At 43.3% G+C, this 22,859-nt stretch overlaps 1 protein-coding gene across 4 annotated transcripts in view; it reads right to left on the minus strand.

Annotated features, from left to right (window-relative positions):
- The window catches only part of clstn1 (calsyntenin 1), a 72,903-nt gene that overhangs the window by 4,962 nt on the left and 45,082 nt on the right, over positions 1–22,859 (minus strand). For 2 of the 4 annotated variants that reach the window (XM_024399726.2, XM_024399727.2), the window contains 13 exons: positions 21,350–21,558; positions 20,846–20,995; positions 20,391–20,576; positions 19,866–20,114; positions 19,315–19,436; positions 14,537–14,699; positions 13,924–13,974; positions 11,514–11,671; positions 10,698–10,846; positions 9,727–9,980; positions 6,019–6,189; positions 5,662–5,807; positions 5,235–5,370 (listed from right to left, as the gene is read on the minus strand). In XM_024399726.2, the coding sequence (XP_024255494.1) occupies positions 5,235–5,370; positions 5,662–5,807; positions 6,019–6,189; positions 9,727–9,980; positions 10,698–10,846; positions 11,514–11,671; positions 13,924–13,974; positions 14,537–14,699; positions 19,315–19,436; positions 19,866–20,114; positions 20,391–20,576; positions 20,846–20,995; positions 21,350–21,558 (2,144 nt within the window). The remainder of the gene's footprint in view (positions 1–5,234; positions 5,371–5,661; positions 5,808–6,018; positions 6,190–9,726; positions 9,981–10,697; positions 10,847–11,513; positions 11,672–13,923; positions 13,975–14,536; positions 14,700–19,314; positions 19,437–19,865; positions 20,115–20,390; positions 20,577–20,845; positions 20,996–21,349; positions 21,559–22,859) is intronic. The other 2 variants (XM_024399728.2, XM_024399729.2) reach the window with 1 other exon arrangement.

A 22,859-nucleotide genomic window follows, 5' to 3' on the forward strand; every position in this document is an offset into this window, starting at 1 on the left:
AAGTCACTATCACAATTGCAGTGGGTCAGAAATTTACCTACACTAAGTTGACTGTGCCTTTAAACAGCTTGGAAAAATCCAGAAAACGATGTCATGGCTTTAGAAGCTTCTGATCATTTGAGTCAATTGGCAGTGTACCTGTGGATGTATTTTGAGGCCTACCTTCAAACTCAGTGCCTCTTTGCATCATGGGAAAATCAAAAGCAATCAGCCAAGACCTCAGAAAAATATTTGTAGACCAGAAGTCTGGTTCATCCTTGGGAGCAATTTCCAAACGCCTGAAGGTACCACGTTCATCTGTACAAAAAATAGTATGCAAGTATAAACCCCATGGGACTACGCAGCCGTCATACCACTCAGGAAGGAGACGTGTTCTGTCTCCAAGAGATGAACGTACTTGTTGCGAAAGATGCAAATCAATCCCAGAACAACAGCAAAGGACCTTGTGAAGATGCTGGAGGAAACAGGTACAAAAGTATCTATATCCAGAGTAAAACAAGTCATATATCGACATAACCTGAAACCACTGCTCCAAAACCGCCATAAAAAAGCCAGACTACGGTTTGCAACTGCATATGGGGACAAAGATCGTACTTTTTGGAGAAATGTCCTCTGGTCTGATGAAACAAAAATAGAACTGTTTGGCTATAATGACCATCATTATGTTTGGAGGAAAAAGGGAGATGCTTGCAAGCCGAAGAACACCATCCCAACCGGTAAGTATGGGGGTGGCAGCATCATGTTGTGGGGGTGCTTTGCTGCAGGAGGGACTGCTGCACTTCACAAAATAGAAAATTCTGTGGATATATTGAAGCAACATCTCAAGACATCAGTCAGGAAGTTAAAGCTTGGTCGCAAATGGGTCTTCGAAATGGACAATGACCCCAAGCATACTTCCAAAGTTGTGGCAAAATGGATTAAGGACAACAAAATCAAGGTATTGGAGTGGCCATCACAAAGCCCTGACCTCAACCCTATAGAAAATTTGTGGGCGGAACTGAAAAGGTGTGTGTGAGCAAGGAGGCCTACAAACCTGACTCAATTACACCAGCTCTGTCAGGAGGAATCGGCCAATATTCACCCAACTTATTGTGGGAAGCTTGTGGAAGGCTACACAAAATGTTTGGCCAAAGTTAAACAATTTAAAAGGCAATGCTACCAAATAAGTGTATGTAAACTTCTGACCCACTGGGAATGTGATGAAATAAATAGAAAGTTTAAATAAATCACTCTACTATTATCCTGACATTTCACATTCTTAAAATAAAGAGTTACACAGTATTGTTGAAACTCACATTCATGAGCTACTTGCTATGGGCGTCACCGCTATTAGCTTCACGACTGACATTTGGACCAGCGATGTCAACCCCATGAGCATTACGAGTCTGACAGCACAGTGGGTCGACAAGGATTTCGTACTGAGGAAAGCCGTATTGCATGCTCAAAAATGTGCTAGTTCTCATACTGCTGCTGCCATTTCAATGGCATTTTTTTAAACTTGTAAACATGAACACTCCTAGCTCCATTTGAACAACTGACTCTAGAAATAAGCTCAACTGCGTCTGTAGCAGACGGGATACCCGGTCATGGCATTGAAAGGCCTGCTCAACAAAAATGCTTGGAAAAGTACTCTACTAGTCTGTGAACAAGCGATTCGGTGGCATTCTCTCTGAGCCTCTTTACTGTGTCGCCACCAGGCTAGATGCTAGGTACAAGAACCGCTACTTCGATGCAGACAAGAAACAGGGTTTACATGAAATGTTACAGACACAGCTGGACAAGATGAAATCAGACACAGTGACAGTGCCCACCGAGGAAGAGAGGCCACGGACAGACAGAGCTGAAACTTCACTGCTTGACACGTATGATGAAATCCTGGTTGAGAATGAAACGACTGAACAACCAAACAGCACAGCAAGTAAGTGAAATAGGTTTTGATTATGTTTTACTGGTAATGGGGATATAGGTAAATGCCAACAAAATAACTTTTTGGTCAGTGTGTGTTTCAACTATTTAACTGTACTAGAATGCTTAAAAAGGCTGCAACATTTTTTTTACATCGGTATTGTTTTTTTTGGCAAAGAAAATATCAGATATAGGTATCAGCCAAAAATGTCATATCCGTGCATCCCTAATTCTGAGCATTGGCAATTGTGCGACTTCCACATAAAATTACTTCTTCACTTATTTTAGGTTGAAGGAAGTGTGTATGTCACATTACTTTCATAGCTCTATGATAAGGAATGTATCCACCTGCTCGAGACAAAATCAGTGATTGCTATGCCATGAAGAAGTCAAGATGGATAAATGTTTTTCTAAGGACCGCCCCTTTGAGGTAACATTGCATTGAAGCAATATAAATCAGTGTAATGATGCAGTCGACCACCAGAGGGAGGCAAATGCCAGTTTATTTGAAAGGGGACCTTTACATGGTCTTAGGAAGGTCTGGATGGCTGACTTATAAAACGGTGGAAAATCAATAAAATAAGTCATGTAAACATACATATATTTTTTAAAGTAATTCTATTGCCCGATTTCAGGGACTGTCAGCTTGAGAAGATGTATGTAGTATTTTACTAAACTCAGTTTCCACATTTTTTCTTCTGTGAATCCTTAACCTACCACAGCGGATCAAAGTGGTCCACTTTGACCAAGATGGACATTCTTCAAGTTGTGTGGTAAACTGGATGGGTGGATTTTGATACAATGCCTGCCATTTTGCCAACTCAAATGGTGTCTATATGTGGGGGTATGTGACACAGCCATGTTTCCACCTGGTACAACTGGAAAAGTAACAGCGATTCCCTCAAGTCCATCTCTATGACAATTCAACCAGTCTCCCAGCGTCGGTTACAAGAGTAGCAGCAACTAAATCAGGCTTCCCTGCCCCCCTTTTCTGTGCCTCGGTCTCTTTCACCAAGTATATCAATTGTATTATAAAATATGAGGACCCCTGGACATGGACATGAGCTCAGATATTTAGTGTGTAGTTTAACTGTTTTTATGCAGTTGTTGATGTTTGTACACTACAAAATCAACTCAGCATCTTGGTATTCTGTTTCTGCTAAATGTAATGTACCATGCCTGTACTCATGTATTTTATATTGTAAAATAAAGAGATTTTCTGATAGAAAAATTGTATGGGGATTTCATAGTTGTTAGGTTGAAAGAAGAAGAAAAGGATCTACACATTGTAAAGAATCAAAAGCCACTTTTATACACACACACACACTTGGTATTTTGTTGCGCTGTCACATTGTGTGATCATAATGGAGGACCGTTGGACCTGGATCCATTTACTAAGTGTCACAGAGTAGGAGTGCTGATCTACGATCAGTTTTGCCTTTTAAGATCATCATGAATCTGATTATTACAGACATCCTAGATCAGCACTCCAACTTTGAGATGCTTGATAAATAAATGGCCCTGGTGTAATCTCACAGTCTTGATGGGGTTTTAGTAGGGTGTTACGATACATTGGAGCCAGGTTGTGCGACTACTCTTCCTAACTTTAGCAGTTACAACTGGCTAATAACAATGTATATCTCCTCTTAGATTTTGAGTGTCCTCTGCCAACCTTCTCTACTCTTATCTGGCCATGAGTACACAAGTATGTACTAGCCCTGTCATGTAGGCTACATGGTTTATTAAGCACTTTCAGCACTGGAGATTACAACCCTCAAAAAAATACAACATAAATAAAGGTTGTGCTCAGATTCCTGGCCGTCCAGATGTCGCGGAAGGACCGACGGCACTCAAATGTAATCCCCAAACTAAAAACCAGGCAACCGATAAATATTTCACGTGCCCTACTTTTGGTTAATTTACGTAAATCTATGGGGAAAGCTCACCCCGGTCTGACCAAGAGGGATTTATTTATTTATTTATTCCAGAGCAAAACATTTAACAGATTAGCTGTTTGATTATGAGGTCAGGATTAACTTTAACAAGAGATGAGTAAAAGAATCTACAGCAAGTATTGTGGGAGAAAATGGGGGATCTGGAATTGTCCAATCTAAGATATGTGTATCATAGAAATAAATAGACAAGAGTTTTAGTGTTTCTGGTATACTAAATCTATGGATTACTATTCATTCCAAAGCAGTGTCGAGGCCATTTCGGGTTGCCACAAAACCGCATTCACCACATACAGGGAAAAGGGAGGTTTGGGGTAATTAAATAAATACAAAATAAATCTATATTTATTTGAATTCAAGCTGTGTATACCTCAGTGTGGACTGAGACAGACTGTTGGCACAGCACACCCAATTTTGCAGTTTTGATTAAATAGAAGGCTTGTGTAGTGCTTATGATACATATTGGTAGCTAGCCCAAAGAGGCTAATTATGCTGAAGCTAATGCCTAACAAAGTTGATTTACTGTTTAACGGATGCCCCGCCCCACATTAAATAATATTTTTGTTTTACATTTTTTTAATGATTTATTTGATTCATGTGAATCGATTATTTTAATCTATTTTTGACAAAAGTCAACTCACTTCTCCATTGCAGTAGTTGGGATACTGTTAAATCGCGGTGAATTGAATCATGTGAATCAAACGTTTCATTTGCGAATCACAAAAAGTAATTTTAGGAAAAATGATTTGCTGTATGTAGCCTTCCTTTTTGGTTATGTGACTGCAAACCCTGTTTTGTAGATACTTCAAGTTAACATTGCATCTCAATAGATGTTTGTCAGCCTGCAAAGTAAACACTTCTAGTGTAAGATAAATATGACAAAACAAGAAAATGTGTGCGCTTGCTTCAGTTGTCTAAAAATATTTGTATGGTAGTGGGAGATGTGTTAAATGTCAAATTAAAGCTGAATAGTTGCTGAAGCAGTTCATTATAGTATGAATAGGTCTGATTACTTTAGTAGACTGCTATATATTTCAGTTAACACATAAATTATAAAAAATAGCAGAACCATGCCTCAGAAATTAACTGTGCCTAAAACTCAGCCTGGACAGGCTTTCAATGGTGGTATCCTACTCCTGACACTGACACCAATTTAGTTAAGGGGGTACACCCTGACCAGGGCTCTGTGGTCCCTGTGACTGTCATTCCAGAACCATTAAACCAAAAGGCAAACATGTTGTACTAAGGTTGTTCAGTATTTTTTTTTTTACTAGTGGTTCAAATGTTTACTTAATCTTTTCATGGATAACGTTATTCACACGCTCACCTCACTTGCACAGACAGGCTAATGAGTGAGGTTAGCATTAGTGGTTTTACCTGAAGCCTGGTGAGCGTTGACCAGGTTGTGTCCGGACAGGTCCACAGAGGCGTGGTGCACTGGGTTGATGAAATTGGGCTGCACCATGGCATTATTAGCATGGTCCATGGGGTTGGCTGTGTGGATCACACTGACCTGGGGGTAGGCACATGAATGCACAAACAAAACAAACAAAAAAGCGAGAGAGAAACAAAGAAAATGTCCAGAGTTACAGACAGACCACAGAATCAAAGTGTTAAGTATTACTGAAGCTTTTCCATTGTTAGTTGTTCACTTCACCAATTGTTGTTCATAATTGTTTATGACATAAAAGGGTTAATATCCCCAACACAGTGACTAGGGATTCTTTTACATCAGTCTCTATACTGAAGAAGTGACAGCAGTTGCTGTATGGGTGAGGTATAAACAGTAAACGCTCAGTCATACCTCAACCTTGAAGTCGTTGCTGATGTAGCGGCCGTTGAGTTCGGAGCAGAACAGCTTGAACTTCCTGTCAAAGAGAGCCTCTGTGTGCCAGTTCTTGTAGCGAATCAGGTGCAGGACCTGCTCATAGTTGGCCATGGTGTTGACGCCTGGGACATGGAGAGGAGGCTTGTCAAGTAAAGAATTAGTTTGGGAAAATGTAGCTAAAGGCAGGTCCGGCACTCATTGTTAGCACATAGCAGACAGGAGGGTTGATGAAGGATATGTTTTTTATGCATTATGGGGGAAAAAGTCTCGCCTAGTCTAGTCTACCATAGCCAAACAGCCTAGTCTAGCTTAGCCTAGCCATCCTAGACCAACCTGTCAGGACGAGACCCAGGTTGGAGGAGGTCATCTCCAGGCCGCGCTGCTGGACCTGGGCCTGGTCCACCTCCAAGGTCTCATGCTCTCCGTCTAGCTCATCGCCCAGCGCAGTCACCTCACATGTGTCCAGGTTGTGCATGATCTCCTCCGACACGACAGTCTCTTGAACTGAGAAAAGAGGGGGGAAGAAGATTGATTTTTTTTTTTTATCTGTATGTTTGCTGTGGAAATGTATGTACAGTGGGGCAAAAAAAGTATTTAGTCAGCCACCAATTGTGCAAGTTCTCCCACTTAAAAAGATGAGAGAGGCATGTATTTTTCATCATAGGTACACTATGACAGGCAAAATGAGAAAAAAAATCCAGAAAATGTATTTGCAAATTATGGTGGAAAATAAGTATTTGGTCAATAACAAAAGATTATCTCAATACTTTGTTATATACCCTTTGTTGGCAATGACAGAGATCAAACATTTTCTGTAAGTCTTCACAAGGTTTTCACACACTGTTGCTGGTATTTTGGCCCATTCCTCCATGCAGATCTCCTCTAGAGCAGTGATATTTTGGGGCTGTTGCTGGGCAACACGGACTTTCAACTCCCTCCAAAGATTTTCTATGGGGTTGAGATCTGGAGACTGGCTAGGCCACTCCAGGACCTTGAAATGCTTCTTACGAAGCCACTCCTTCGTTGCCCGGGCGGTGTGTTTGGGATCATTGTCATGCTGAAAGACCCAGCCACGTTTCATCTTCAATGCCCTTGCTGATGGAAGGAGGTTTTCACTCAAAATCTCACGATACATGGCCCCATTCATTCTTTCCTTTACACGGATCAGTCGTCCTGGTCCCTTTGCAGAAAAACAGCCCCAAAGCATGATGTTTCCACCCCCATGCTTCACAGTAGGTATGGTGTTCTTTGGATGCAACTCAGCATTCTTTGTCCTCCAAACACAACAAGTTGAGTTTTTACCAAAAAGTTATATTTTAGGTTTCATCTGACCATATGACATTCTTCTTCTGGATCATCCAAATGCTCTCTAGCAAACTTCAGACGGGCCTGGACATGTATTGGCTTAAGCAGGGGGACACGTCTGGCACTGCAGGATTTGAGTCCCTGGCGGCGTAGTGTGTTACTGATGGTAGGCTTTAATACTTTGGTCTTTGCTCTCTGCAGGTCATTCACTAGGTCCCCCCGTGTGGTTCTGGGATTTTTGCTCACCGTTCTTGTGATCATTTTGACCCCACAGGGTGAGATCTTGCGTGGGGCCCCAAATCGAGGGAGATTATCAGTGGTCTTGTATGTCTTCCATTTCCTAATAATTGCTCCCACAGTTGATTTCTTCAAACCAAGCTGCTTACCTATTGCAGATTCAGTCTTCCCAGCGTGGTGCAGGTCTACAATTTTGTTTCTGGTGTCCTTTGACAGCTCTTTGGTCTTGGCCATAGTGGAGTTTGGAGTGTGACTGTTTGAGGTTGTGGACAGGTGTCTTTTATACTGATAACAAGTTCAAACAGGTGCTATTAATACAGGGAGGACAGAGGAGCCTCTTAAAGAAGAAGTTACAGGTCTTTGAGAGCCAGAAATCTTGCTTGTTTGTAGGTGACCAAATACTTATTTTCCACCATAATTTGCAAATAAATTCATTAAAAATCCTACAATGTGATTTTCTGGATTTTTTTTCTCATTTTGTCTGTCATAGTTGAAGTGTACCTATGATGAAAATTTCAGGCCTCATCTTTTTAAGTGGGAGAACTTGCACAATTGGTGGCTGACTAAATACTTTTTTGCCCCACTGTATGTGGTAACATTTTCCATGCCAATAAAGCCCTTTGAATTTTGAGAGAATATTGTCGCTGTTAAAATGTGAGCTTCTTAACAGAGCTATTGGGGCTTGTCCCCCAGAATTAGATTAAGCCTTGTCCTAGACTAAAACATACATTCAATGGACATTCTCCACTGACGATGCTGGTTACGCTTTATTTTACAGGTGGTATTTACTAAGAAACTATGTGGTAACAATGGATAATAGTCATTTCAAAGAAACCACCTGCTTAATATCAGGAAAATAAAAAGGTAACTATGGAGCTTTTCAGTCCAGGACAAGGCTTAATCTGTGTCTGGGAAACCAGCCCATGATGTCCTGTACATTGTTTATCAACCAGAGGTAATGAGAACAGCAGAGCTGGTAGGTAACAGCGGTAGTAGACCTCTAAGCCCTGTTTTCCCATATGGCTTGTTTTACACAAGGGCACTTTGTCTCTCTCAATCTCTAGATCGCTCGCCCTCCCTTTATTGCATTCTCTTTCTCCCCTTTCCACATCTCTCTCGCTCTCCCTTTTCTGTTTCTATTTTTTCCTCTCTTCTCCCTAGCACTCCCTGCCTTGTTCTTTATCAGACCAAATAGATGAACAGATGTCGTGGCTGGTCAAATAACCCCTCCCAAAAAGCTTGTGTAGTAAACAACCCCTCCCTCCTCCTCACCCCTTCCACAGCTCGCTCCCTCCTCCCTCCCACAGCTTGCCACTGGTGGCCTAATCCTCTGTGTGTTATCTACTTGTTTCCACTGGGATATATACCAGGGTCTGGCCAATATCAACCCAATTCAATTCAGCCAGTACAATTAATCCCCGTGCATTGGGGTCTCCTCCAGATTTGCCCTTAGGGACACAAGGGCATCTAAAATGAGCATCCATGTCTGCCTGAACCAATATTTCCTATTGAAAGCAATTGGGATCTGCCCAGTCTCTGCAATTGTAGGGAAGAAGAACCACTGAGTTCAAATGAAATGCCCTGAACCATGATCTTGGCTGTGGTATTGTCTGTGAATGACTGGTGTGTTGTTCGGGAAAGTTTTCCCATATGGCTTGTTTTTCCACAACGGCACTTTGTCTCTGTCAATCTCCAGATTGCTCCCCCTCCCTTTCTTTCATTCTCTTTCTCCTCTTTCCACATCTCTCTCGGCCTCCCTCCTTTTTATTTAATCCATTTTAGAATACGGCTGTAATGTAAAAAATTGTGAAAAATGTCAAGATTTGAATACTTTCCGAAGGCACTGTATCTACAGCCAACCTCTGATCTGTAGACCGCCAACAGTCCCTGGGATGATACCAACAGGTCCCTGAGATGGTTGGCTGACTGACAGTTTGTCAGTTCTCAAGAGCTGGTTTGAATTTAAGGGGATACTTCAAAGAAGAGGGACCATAGCTTGCTGGTTGAGAAACCTTAAAGGTTTAGAAACATTTCTTAACTGTAAGGTGGTACACGATCTACAGTAAGGGGGTACAATCTACAGAGTGCTTTTTTTTTGTTTGTTTTGGCTCCCCCAAGTTATTACATTTTTTCACATTTTAGTTTTGGGTATAAAAAAAAACACACAAAAAAAATTTGCTAAAAAATTTCCTTAATTGAGGAAATCTGTTCCTAACTAAGTATTCACACAAATAAAATAAAAAGACGTGATCGTGTCTCAATGTATTCGAGGTATGAAATGATTGTATTTTTTAAAAAAAACACTATTTTGGGGCTTACAGTAGTTGTGGTCCATTTACAGTGTACAAATTATCATTATTTTACACCCCCCGACCGACCATTCACTCCGACAAAAATAAGCCCACGGCTGAATCTAGTTGCCTACCCCAGATCTAGATTAAGGTGGACCTATTTAAAGTATGGACGTATGATCTACAGTAGGGTGGTACGTCTTAGTACCTGTGGGGTCATCCTCTGCCCCCTCTGCCCCCTCTGTGGCCTCTGGCTCGGTTTCAGCCTCAACCTCGCGGGTGATGGTGCTGACGATGCGCAGCTCGGGGAACAGAGTCACGCCCTCGGGGCTCTCAAACTCCGCAGCGCCGCGGGCAAAGTGGTCGATGCCACTCAGGCTGATCTTGGGCTCCTCGGGCTGCAGCACCATCACGTATCCCGCCGCTTCCGGTATCAAGATGCACGTCTCCTCATTGAAGCACCTAGCAAGCCAATGGTTTCAGATTAGGTCCATTTCAGTTGATATTCCCATTTCAGTCTGATATAAGCAGTACATTAGCCATGCAATATGCGAGAAAAATATCCTGTCTTTCTAAGTGCATGCAAATAGGGCAGGGGACCATTTGATTGTCTATACTGTGAAACTTTAAAACAGTTTGCAGTTCACCTGAAGCAGTATTTCATTCTTTTCACCTCTATCTTACCATTTTACCTTTCATGTTGAATTCACTTTGGAAAAGGCAGGTACACACTACCCTCCATTTTACCTTTCTATTCAGATTTTTTTTATTAAATTCCCTTAGAATAAATAACCTTTTGAATCTTGATTTGAGTGTAAAGCAGCACCTTTTAAACATGTCAGTGATTTACCATTTAAATATCATCATCTTTCACTAACACAAAATGTATAATATCATAAAGCATATACAATAAAATATACATTCTAAAGCCTGGCTAAAGAGCCAAACTCAGTAGTTGCTATTTTATTCTACCAAGTGGTCTGGCGCACAGACAATGCATTTTATCATTCAGGGCAGGTTTCCCAGACACAGATCAAACCCAGTCCTGGACTAAAAAGCATGCTTAATGGAGAATCTCTATACATTTTTTAGTCCAGGGCTAGGCTTAATCTGTGTCTGGGAAACTGGCCCAAAGTGTATATTGGGCCAAAGTGTTTATTGATGGCACGGGACACTCACTTGACGGTGGTGGAGACGCGGAGGTGTCGAATGCCGGGGGTGGGGAACTGGCGTGAGTTCAGGTAGGAGATATGCTGCATGACCTTGTCGAAAGCCTCAATGTCATCGCCTTCCACGGTCAGCGACGACTGGTTGGGGTTGAATGCCACCTGAGAGAGAAAAGGTGATGGTGGCAGAGTGAGACCCAACTGTTGATTTTCCATGTTAGTCATTTAGCAGGCGCTCTTATCCAGAGCAACTTACAGTCATTCAGTTTAGTAGGGGAAAAAAGCCACATATCAAAGTCATTGCTAGAAGACTGAAGCCCCTCTTAGGGCTGTACTCATGTTCAATGTACTCTCTTTCAGCCCTTAGTCCCATATCTTCAAGCAAGTTGTATTGTTATAAATGTGACTGTATTAGGAGGTACACCAAATCCACTGGATTTTGTAGCCCAGTTAAAGGGATAGTTCACTGCTTTGGTTTCGTTTCCCTGGAAGTTTACCAATGCTAACGTTTCAGCATTTGTGCCAGAAATCCCATTCAAGTCATGGGAACAATATTAGCATGTTTCGCGCATCATGTCCAAATCATGCAAAGTATCAAAAATAGATTGTGAAGCTCACCAAACAGTTCCAGCCACTGCCAGGGAAACTAAAGGCATGGATTGCTGTCATACCTTGTACATAGACTGCTTACATGGTATGTGTAATGTGTAAAAAAACATTTTTGTGAACTATCCCTTTAAGGTTAGGAAAGCTGATCCTAGAGCTGTACATAGGGGAAACTTCACCCCAGAGCCCCTCCAGCCCCCCAGGCTATAGCTAGACCTCTCACCTTGACGGCTGAGGCCACCTCCTCAGGCAGCTGCACATCCAGGCCCTCCTTGCAGGTATACAGGCAGTCGATCACCTTCTTGTTCTCCAGCTTTCCCGATCGGATCATCAGGCCGGCCAGATTCCCCCGGAAAAACTGGGACATGCGAGCATTGCCGCCTGGACCCAGCAAAGGGCAGAGGAGAAAACACATACACAGTCAGCCAGGCGTATAAATCTGCAGACTGACCTTTTCTGGGCCAGTGGTTTGAAGCATGCCATCTGAATGTGCAGCAAAGGCCGCGTGACTGGCGTTCTCATGCAAGTTAGTATGTGTGCCCTTAAAAGGCCTGAGAATGGATGACGGATGAGCTGATACAGGCCTCCAGCCAAACATGCACCAATCTGCAGTTTGAGGGTGGAAAAAACAATGGATTGGAGGCGGGGGGGCATGCGGTCATGGAATCGGTTCAATGTCTTCACCTCAAATGTTATAATCTTACATACATTTTCATACCAATATGTATCCTACCAGGCTATGGTGATTCTTGATATTTCAATATAATTTATGTTTTTCAATATACTTTTGCTACAATCGGTTGTGAGGAAAATCTTAAATGTGACTTACATCCCAGTTAGCACATTTGGTTCCTTGGAAGCTGAGGGAACGTAAGATTTTGCCTTCCCATTGGTTCTGGGAACGAAGCCATAAGTTGCCTGATGGTAAAACTGACTTTTTTTCTTTTTTTTTTTACATTCTGAGAACGGAAGTAAACATTTTTCCTGTTCTGGGAACATCCCTTTTTAGGTTGCAGGGGGGGTTCTGAGAATATTTTACTATGATTCCCTGAAAGTTTTCCTGGGATGTTTAATTAACACTGAGAATGGAAATGATAGATTATTTGAAAGTAATTAAATAACAGAACATTCTCTAAAATGTTTTTAATGAAATGCAAAGGTTATTTTTCAATGACTTTCACTGAATGTTTCAATAAGACTTTTAATAACACTGCTAGTTTAGTTTGGTCTAACTGTTCTGAACTCCAAGCAAAGATAGGACCCATGGAAATTAATTTGCTTAGTGCAAACACATTGTTTTATTGCACGCGGTCAGTGAGATTCAAACCTGTGAACTTCTGTTCTCTATCCATGGAATTTGTCCACTGTGCCACCAGCATACCGTGTTTCCTAAACTCATACAAAGCAGTTAATTTTAGTCTATTCATACAGGCCCTATTTAAGGAAGCAAGCTGTCATTAAGATCAGGTGTGGCCAATTAGTAGCCGCAGCCAACACACCTGAACACATTTAACAAGATAGAGGAAAAGAGTGTTTGGACACAGAACAGAATGTATGTTTTTAAACATTCTTAGAACTTTCTCTGAAAGTTACAAAGGTTTTCTTTTTTTACATTCGCTGAATAATTTGAGAACATGACTTTAAATACAACCATTAGGAAATCTGTTGGGAACCTGATGCTGAAGGACTGAAATTCCCACAGAAGAACATTGTTAAGAAACAATCTGAGAATGTTCCCAATGTCAAACCAGTTGGAGAACGTTCCTAGAATATTACCAAAATTTAAATTAAATGTAACTGTTTGAACTTTTTGGAAACGTTCTGTTAAAGTAATGAAATACCAAGAAAATGACATTTTTTTGTTGTCAAGTTCCTTAAATGTGCTGAGAATGTTCCAAAGCCAAGCAACTATCCTGCACCATTCCAAGAAAGTTTGTATGCAACGTTGGCAGTACATCTAAAATAACCATAGGACAACCATGCTCTCACCAAGATCTAAGAAACATATGCTTCTCAGATCATTTAGTGCTAGCTGAGATGCATCCTATCAGTTATGGTTCTTGATTTATTGTTAACTTATTTCAATATACTGGCGCATTCCTTGAGGTGAAAATCGTACGGTCGAGGTGAATATTGTGCAGGGACTTGATGCACCCGGTAGTGCATGAGGATGGGTCTGCTGTAGCTGCGTCACTGCAACGCAAATCTGGCCTCGCCTCTCTCAAGGTCACATTGTCCAGCAGCCAGCAACAGAATCGCTGTGTCGCAAGCTGTACATTGTTGTCATCAGATACTCTGGAGCCGCAGCTCCTTACGCAAGGTCATGCACCGAAAAGGTAAACATCTCCAAATACTGCATCGGGTAATAGAGAGCACCGTCTGAAGGCGAAATTGATAGAATACTGCATTGGCTTATGAATAATAGAAATATCAAAGTGACACAAAAAAAAGCCGTCCAGGAATATGTTGCATCCAGTCTTACGCAGACTGTCTCATGCTAGAAATGTGGAGTTAGAGAATCATTCCTCGTGCAGCTAGAATGTGGAAGACATTCTAGTCGGGGGTGATGATGATGGCGTTAACAAGATGGACAAATGGCACATATTAAGGAGTAAGGGAAAGACTTGAGCAACCTGTGGAAGGCTCAGATACTGTCTCATTGTCTTTGTCATGTCCTGGGTTGTCTGTAGAGAGTACAGGAGAGAGTTCAGGGAAAGAGAGCAGGGGGGAGGGGATTGAGAATCAGGAGAGGTTGGTTTGATGTTACACATGAACTCCTAGTGCATCATCCTGGTAGCAGGGAATGAGTTAATACTGTATGTACAGTATATCAGAACAATTACATGTACACATTTTAGGCATAAACACAAGGAGAACTACTACCATTGTATATCAATGAAAAAAAATGGCAAGAAAAATGGCAAGAAAAAAATAAGTCTCAAACAGAAAGCCTTATTCTAGCAATGTTCCTTTGTAACTATCAATATAAACTCAAAGAGCAATACTGGTGTCTTAGCTGATACATGCATTGCCATGTAAGCTACAGGATGACATCTTAAAACATCCTGATAAGGGATTTATATTTGTTGTTAAGATAATATCTTAAGACATGCTTTTGTCTGTTTTCACCAACATTCCCGCTGTGTCTTGCCTGGTCCCAGATCTGTTTGAGTTAACATGTCAACTCCAAATGTTTGGTGATAGCACAAACAGATCTGGGACCAGGCTACTGTGTGGATAGTTTACCTTGCCAGCAGGCCCCGATAGTGAGCTGCATGTCAATCTTGGAGGAGTGCAGGGGGTAGTCTTCGGTGACCAGGAAGGGCTCGAAGGTGGCCCCGTCTACAAAGAGAGCCACGGAGGGGAACTCCACGTTCAGCACGTAGTGGTGCCACTCTTTGTCACACACCTGGAGGGAGAGAGAGAGAGGAGAAGGGGCAGGTGGTCAAAGTCAACTCTATCTAAATGAGTCTTTCCTCACCCCCTTCTCAACTTCAACCAACCTCGCCTCCTGACTTTCTTCTCCAATACGATTTGAGAATGAGGCAAGGAGAGAGGATGCAAGAAATATTGACTGGGTTGGAGCCTAGTCGAGGCCATGATGAGGTAGACATGGCAAAGAGCTCATTCTGCATATGTTCTACTACCCTGCTCTCATTCTCAAATCAAATCAAATTTTATTTGTCACATACACATGGTTAGCAGATGTTAGTGCGAGTGTAGCGAAATGCTTGTGCTTCTAGTTCCGACAATGCAGTAATAACCAACAAGTAATCTAGCTACTACCTTATAGACACAAGTGTAAGGGGATAAAGAATATTTATTTATTTATTTATTGTATTTATTTTACCAGGTAGGCAAGTTGAGAATAAGTTCTCATTTACAATTGCGACCTGGCCAAGATAAAGCAAAGCAGTTCGACAGATACAACGACACAGAGTTACACATGGAGTAAAACAAACATACAGTCAATAATACAGTATAAACAAGTCTATATACAATGTGAGCAAATGAGGTGAGAAGGGAGGTAAAGGCAAAAAAGGCCATGGTGGCAAAGTAAATACAATATAGCAAGTAAAACACTGGAATGGTAGTTTTGCAATGGAAGAATGTGCAAAGTAGAAATAAAAATAATGGGGTGCAAAGGAGCAAAATATATAAATAAATTTAAATTAAATACAGTTGGGAAAGAGGTAGTTGTTTGGGCTAAATTATAGGTGGGCTATGTACAGGTGCAGTAATCTGTGAGCTGCTCTGACAGTTGGTGATTAAAGCTAGTGAGGGAGATAAGTGTTTCCAGTTTCAGAGATTTTTGTAGTTCGTTCCAGTCATTGGCAGCAGAGAACTGGAAGGAGAGGCGGCCAAAGAAAGAATTGGTTTTGGGGGTGACTAGAGAGATATACCTGCTGGAGCGTGTGCTACAGGTGGGAAATGCTATGGTGACCAGCGAGCTGAGATAAGGGGGGATTTTACCTAGCAGGGTCTTGTAGATGACATGGAGCCAGTGGGTTTGGCGACGAGTATGAAGCGAGGGCCAGCCAACAAGAGCGTACAGGTCGCAATGGTGGGTAGTATATGGGGCTTTGGTGACAAAACGGATTGCACTGTGATAGACTGCATCCAATTTGTTGAGTAGGGTATTGGAGGCTATTTTGTAAATTACATCGCCAAAGTCGAAGATTGGTAGGATGGTCAGTTTTACAAGGGTATGTTTGGCAGCATGAGTGAAGGATGCTTTGTTGCGAAATAGGAAGCCAATTCTAGATTTAACTTTGGATTGGAGATGTTTGATATGGGTCTGGAAGGAGAGTCTACAGTCTAACCAGACACCTAAGTATTTGTAGTTGTCCACGTATTCTAAGTCAGAGCCGTCCAGAGTAGTGATGTTGGACAGGCGGGTAGGTGCAGGTAGCGATCGGTTGAAGAGCATGCATTTAGTTTTACTTGTATTTAAGAGCAATTGGAGGCCACGGAAGGAGAGTTGTATGGCATTGAAGCTTGCCTGGAGGGTTGTTAACACAGTGTCCAAAGAAGGGCCGGAAGTATACAGAATGGTGTCGTCTGCGTAGAGGTGGATCAGAGACTCACCAGCAGCAAGAGCGACCTCATTGATGTATACAGAGAAGAGAGTCGGTCCAAGAATTGAACCCTGTGGCACCCCCATAGAGACTGCCAGAGGTCCGGACAGCAGACCCTCCGATTTGACACACTGAACTCTATCAGAGAAGTAGTTGGTGAACCAGGCGAGGCAATCATTTGAGAAACCAAGGCTGTCGAGTCTGCCGATGAGGACGTGGTGATTGACGGAGTCGAAAGCCTTGGCCAGATCAATGAATACGGCTGCACAGTAATGTTTATCATCGATGGCGGTTAAGATATCGTTTAGGACCTTGAGCGTGGCTGAGGTGCACCCATGACCAGCTCTGAAACCAGATTGCATAGCAGAGAAGGTATGGTGAGATTCGAAATGGTCGGTAATCTGTTTGTTGACTTGGCTTTCGAAGACCTTAGAAAGGCACGGTAGGATAGATATAGGTCTGTAGCAGTTTGGGTCAAGAGTGTCCCCCCCTTTGAAGAGGGGGATGACTGCAGCTGCTTTCCAATCTTTGGGAATCTCAGACGACACGAAAGAGAGGTTGAACAGGCTAGTAATAGGGGTGGCAAAAATTTCGGCAGATAATTTTAGAAAGAAAGGGTCCAGATTGTCTAGCCCGGCTGATTTGTAGGGTATGTACATAAATGTACATGAATATAATATGTACATAAAGATATATGAATGAGTGATGGTACAGAGCGGCATAGGCAAGATACAGTAGATGGTATTGAGTGCAGTATATACATATGAGATGAGTATGTAAACAAAGTGGCATAAGGATGCAGGAGATGATATAGAGTACAGTATATACGTATACATATGAGATGAATAATGTAGGGCATGTAAACATTATATTAGGTATCATTGTTTAAAGTGGCTAGTGATATATTTTACATCAATTCCCATTATTAAAGTGGCTGAAGTTGAGTCAGTGTGTTGGCAGCTGCCACTCAATGTTAGTGGTGGCTGTTTAACAGTCTGATGGCCTTGAGATAGAAGCTGTTTTTCAGTCTCTCGGTCCCAGCTTTGATGCACCTGTACTGACCTCGCCTTCTGGATGATAGCGGGGTGAACAGGCAGTGGCTCGGGTGGTTGCTGTCCTTGATGATCTTTATGGCCTTCCTGTGACATCGGGTGGTGTAGGTGTCCTGGAGGGCAGGTAGTTTGCCCCGGTGATGCGTTGTGCAGACCTCACTACCCTCTGGAGAGCCTTACGGTTGTGGGCGGAGCAGTTGCCGTACCAGGCGGTGATACAGCCCGACAGGATGCTCTCGATTGTGCATCTGTAGAAGTTTGTGAGTGCTTTTGGTGACAAGCCGAATTTCTTCAGCCTCCTGAGGTTGAAGAGGCGCTGCTGCGCCTTCTTCACGATGCTGTCTGTGTGGGTGGACCAATTCAGTTTGTCTGTGATGTGTACGCCGAGGAACTTAAAACTTACTACCCTCTCCACTACTGTTCCATTGATGTGGATAGGGGGTGCTGTTTTCCTGAAGTCCACAATCATCTCCTTAGTTTTGTTGACGTTGAGTGTGAGGTTATTTTCCTGACACCACACTCCGAGGGCCCTCACCTCCTCCCTGTAGGCCGTCTCGTCGTTGTTGGTAATCAAGCCTACCACTGTTGTGACGTCCGCAAACTTGATGATTGAGTTGGAGGCGTGCGTGGCCACGCAGTCGTGGGTGAACAGGGAGTACAGGAGAGGGCTCAGAACACACCCTTGTGGGGCCCCAGTGTTGAGGATCAGCAGGGTGGAGATGTTGTTGCCTACCCTCACCACCTGGGGGCGGCCCGTCAGGAAGTCCAGTACCCAGTTGCACAGGGCGGGGTCGAGACCCAGGGTCTCGAGCTTGATGACGAGCTTGGAGGGCACTATGGTGTTAAATGCCGAACTGTAGTCGATGAACAGCATTCTCACATAGGTATTCCTCTTGTCCAGATGGGTTAGGGCAGTGTGCAGTGTGGTTGAGATTGCATCGTCTGTGGACCTATTTGGACGGTAAGCAAATTGGAGTGGTCTAGGGTGTCAGGTAGGGTGGAGGTGATATGGTCCTTGACTAGTCTCTCAAAGCACTTCATGATGACGGAAGTGAGTGCTACGGGGCGGTAGTCGTTTAGCTCAGTTACCTTAGCTTTCTTGGGAACAGGAACAATGGTGGCCCTCTTGAAGCATGTGGGAACAACAGACTGGGATAGGGATTGATTGAACATGTCCGTAAACACACCAGCCAGCTGGTCTGCGCATGCTCTGAGGGCGCGGCTGGGGATGCCGTCTGGGCCTGCAGCCTTGCGAGGGTTGACACGTTTAAATGTTTTCCTCACGTCGGCTGCAGTGAAGGAGAGTCCGCATGTTTTAGTTGCGGGCAGTGTCAGTGGCACTGTATTGTCCTCAAAGCGGGCAAAAAGTTATTTAGTCTGCCTGGGAGCAAGACATCCTGGTCTGTGACAGTGCTGGTTTTCTTTTTGTAATCCGTGATTGACTGTAGACCCTGCCACATACCTCTTGTGTCTGAGCCGTTGAATTGAGATTCTACTTTGTCTCTATACTGACGCTTAGCTCGTTTGATTGCCTTGCGGAGGGAATATTTATTATGGCAATGACAAAACTGATTGTGCTAATGGACAAACCATTTGGAATTTTGCTATGATTTTGAGAGGCAGCTGAAAATCATTGGTTGTTGTGGGGTTCTGGGACATTCTCACTAGTAAAATCTGGGACAATAAAGTAACTACTACTACAGTCAAACTGTCTTGAGGTGTGGTGTCGAAAAAGGGGCAGTCTTGGTTGTGTCCTGGTGACCAAGCAGACCACGAAAATAAGTGTTTTAATTCTTGCTTTGAAGTGTTATCCTCTGCGGTCAAATGCAAACGCATCTTGTTTGGTGTATGCATTAGTTTTACCCCAAATTAAATTAAAAGTGTAGCAGCTCACCTGGTCCAGTTTCCAGTGGAACTCCGCTGGTTTGTAGTTCTCCGTCTCTGCGGGGTCCTGACGCAGCAGCAGGATGAGGTGACAGTTGTGGACGTAGAGGGAGTAGTGGTGTCTGTTCATCTCTGTGGGATGAGCACCAGATTCGGGTTAAAGGTAGGTTTGCCAAACTCCAGTAACGTTCCAATATTCCCAAGTTCTCCAAAAATCCCAGATGGAAGATTCACGGAATCAAAATAGAATGAGCAGAAAATCTGGAATCCTCCAACTATGATTTCAAGAAAACCTGGGAATTTTGGAAAAGTTGCCAGAATTTTGGACTGGGAGTATTTTTGGAGTCCTATCGCGAGAGGACAAATACTGTCTATTGATGTATGGGGTATCAGACCTGGGTACGAATCATAACCCTAATTATTTTCTTTCACATTCCTAAGCTGTGCTCGACTGAGCTTGCCAGGCACAATGGAATAGTCCCAAAAGTGCACACCCCATCGTAACAGCACTCCAGACAGGCTCAACGGAGTATGTTTTACAGTGAGTACAGGGTAGCGTACCGGTCTTGTCCGAGTTACAGAGGATGGTCTCCTTCTCCCTGGCCCCGGGGCCGTGCCTCATCCACACAGAGACGGTGAAGGGCTCCTTCAGGCTGGTGCTCACCACGCCATCGGGCACCTTGATGGCCTGCGTGCCATTGAACTCAAACACCTGGTCGCTGTCATGCCCATTGTCTGTGGGCAGACCCACCGTCCAGTTGGCAGAGCTGCTTGGTGCAGGCAGTAATTCCACCGTGCCAGCGCTGGCGCCTGAGAGAGAGAGACACACACACACACCGAATGCCAGGTTTAGATACAAATACACAATGCTACAGATGAGAAAAGCTATGACTCGTTTTCCCCAGCTAACAATTACATCATGTCAACAAATCAAATCCACTTTGTTCACTGAGGGTAGGTTATTTTGGAATGGACTGCATTTACGAGGAATGGATGTTGTTTGGCACATTGCTTGATTAGCAGAGATACATTCTCTGAGCTACAGTATATCATGGTTGTTTTTGTTGTAGGTTTAGGGTTTCTCACCACATAGCTTGTGCAGCGACTTCTCAGAGTAGGTGTCTCGGTCGCAGCCCTTTCCGATGTGATTGGTCTCCAGCTCGATGTTGGCCTGGATGGAGGTGATTGGCTCCTCGCAGGTCTCCAAGTGCATGCTGGGGAAAAGGGCCAGACTGCCTGTGCCAGGCTCGTACTCAATCCTCTTGTTGAAACCTGAGAAAGAGGGAGAGATAGAGAGAACGTGAAAGAGAAGAGAAATGAGCAACAAGACGCAACACCACAAATAATGGTATAAGACATTTGCAGTCGATACTCGTTCATTCATTAGGCAGTGATTCTGACACTAGCTAAGAGAGGATAAGCTTGCGGGTTGAATGACCTCTTTCCAATAGTATGCTGTAAACTTTAGCCTTACAGAGTCCAACACACTAACAGATCCTGAAGCCGTTTGAGAGTTACTGATAGAGTAGGGCCTTTGCTACCTTGCCAGCCGGGCTTGCAGGTGGGCTTAATGTTGATCTTGACCAGCACATCTTCTGAGGCGCGGTTCTTCCCACAGTCGTAGGCAGTCACCGTCAGTTTGTACATGCGCTCTTTGCTGTAGTTCAGCTTCTCTGTGTTCTTGATGAAGCCTGAGTGAGAAAAAAATGAAAAAAATAATTGAGCTGATTTGAGCTTTTCATTGATGGAATGCCAACAAGCTACAGGTGCGCTAAGAACAAAAGTAAACAGTGCTAATCAAAGCCCAACTTTTAAAATCGGATATAGACACGCAAGGGATTATCATAATACAGAGATTGGCATTTCAAGGTGCAAGCCTACACTTCAAAGGCAAAGTGCTGGGGGGAAAAATTACAGACTTACTGTTTGCCGAGATCAATAAAAAAAATTGGTCTAGGTCAATAAGAATCGCAGCTCTGATCTATTTTTAAGCAGTTTGTTTTTTGGCAGGCGGCAGGGTTGGGCAGCTACTTCGGGGTCCTTACCGTCCTTGTCAACAGTGAAGGGTACATCTGGGGTGACGATCTCGTAGCTGCAGATCTGGCTAAACTGGAATGAGCAGTCGGCATCCACTGCCTCCACCTTCAGGATGCTGTCATACTTCTTACCCTCGATGACCGTGGCTTTGTAGGACTTCTCCTTGAACACTGGGGAATACTCGTTGATGTCGTTCACCTGGATGTGGACAGTGGCCCTGGTGGGGTCAAAGTTAAACTGGTGATGACAGACTGACCGACCAAAAAGATACATCCATCACACAAGCTTCTGTGAATTACATTAGTCTCTGCTTAGCTAACTAGGTAATCTGTGCAATAATCAATTTTAGGATGGCTGTATTGCAGCCGATCACAATTTATCATAATGTTGCATTACAGCTGGATAACTTCGATTATACTAACATAATCAAGGATAGTAAGGAAGGATGGCTCAATGTGGGCAAGGGAGACCTCTGAGATTGGAGACAGTACTCATCTTCTTGTCTCAAAAGTAAAAAGGTGTTACACTATTGTATACACCCTTATATTATACTAGGATTATACGAGGGTTATTGTGTTTCCATAGCTAGGGTTGACAGTGAGGACTTGTGAAGAGCATTATCAACCACCAATTAAATTTCAGTTCAATTTAAGGAGCTTTATTGGCATGTGAAATATATGTTTACATTGCCAAAGCATATGAAATACCTCTACATAATCAAAACAGTTGCTCTGTGAGGTATTAAAGTTCACAGTTAGCCACTGGGGAGCCAGGCCCAGCCAATCAGCCAGGCTCAGCCAATCCGAGTGAGTTTTTCCCCACAAAAGGCCTTTATTACAGACAGAAATACTCCTTCAGTTTCATCATCTGTCCGGATGGCTGATGTCTGACGATCCCGAGGGTGAAATAGCCGGATGTGGAGGTGCTGGTCTGGTGTGGTTACACGTGGTCTGCGGTTGCGAGGGCGGTTGAACGTACTGCCAAATTCTCTATAACGACGTTGAGGCAGCTTATGGTAGAGAAATTAACATTCCATTCTCTGGCAAGAGCTCTGGTGGACATTCCTGCAGTCAGCATCCCAATTGCACACTCACTCAAAACTTGAGACATCTGTGGCATTGTGTTGTGTGACAAAACTGCACATTTTAGAGTGGCCTATTATTGTCCCCAGCACAAGGTGCACCTGTGTAATGATCGTGCTGTTTAATCAGTTTGTTGATATGCCACAGCTGTCAGGTGGATGGATTCTCTTGGGAAAGGATAAATGCTCACTAACAGGGAAAAAACAAATCTGTGCACAAAATATGAAAGAAATGTTTGTGCATATGGAACATTTCTAGGATTTTTTATTTCAGCTAATCAAACACGGGACCAACACTTTATATTTTTGTTCGGTATAAATGCCAGCTGTGGCTCTGGCCCCAAGTGAGAGCAGGTCTGCCAAAGCCATGCCCAGTGAGACATGGGTGGCAGCCCGCGTAGATGGACACAGAAAAGTCTGGGTAAAACACTGGGTTA

The sequence above is a fragment of the Oncorhynchus tshawytscha genome, linkage group LG16 (genome assembly GCF_018296145.1).
Source record: "Oncorhynchus tshawytscha isolate Ot180627B linkage group LG16, Otsh_v2.0, whole genome shotgun sequence".
In the NCBI taxonomy this organism is placed as follows: Eukaryota; Metazoa; Chordata; class Actinopteri; order Salmoniformes; family Salmonidae; genus Oncorhynchus; species Oncorhynchus tshawytscha.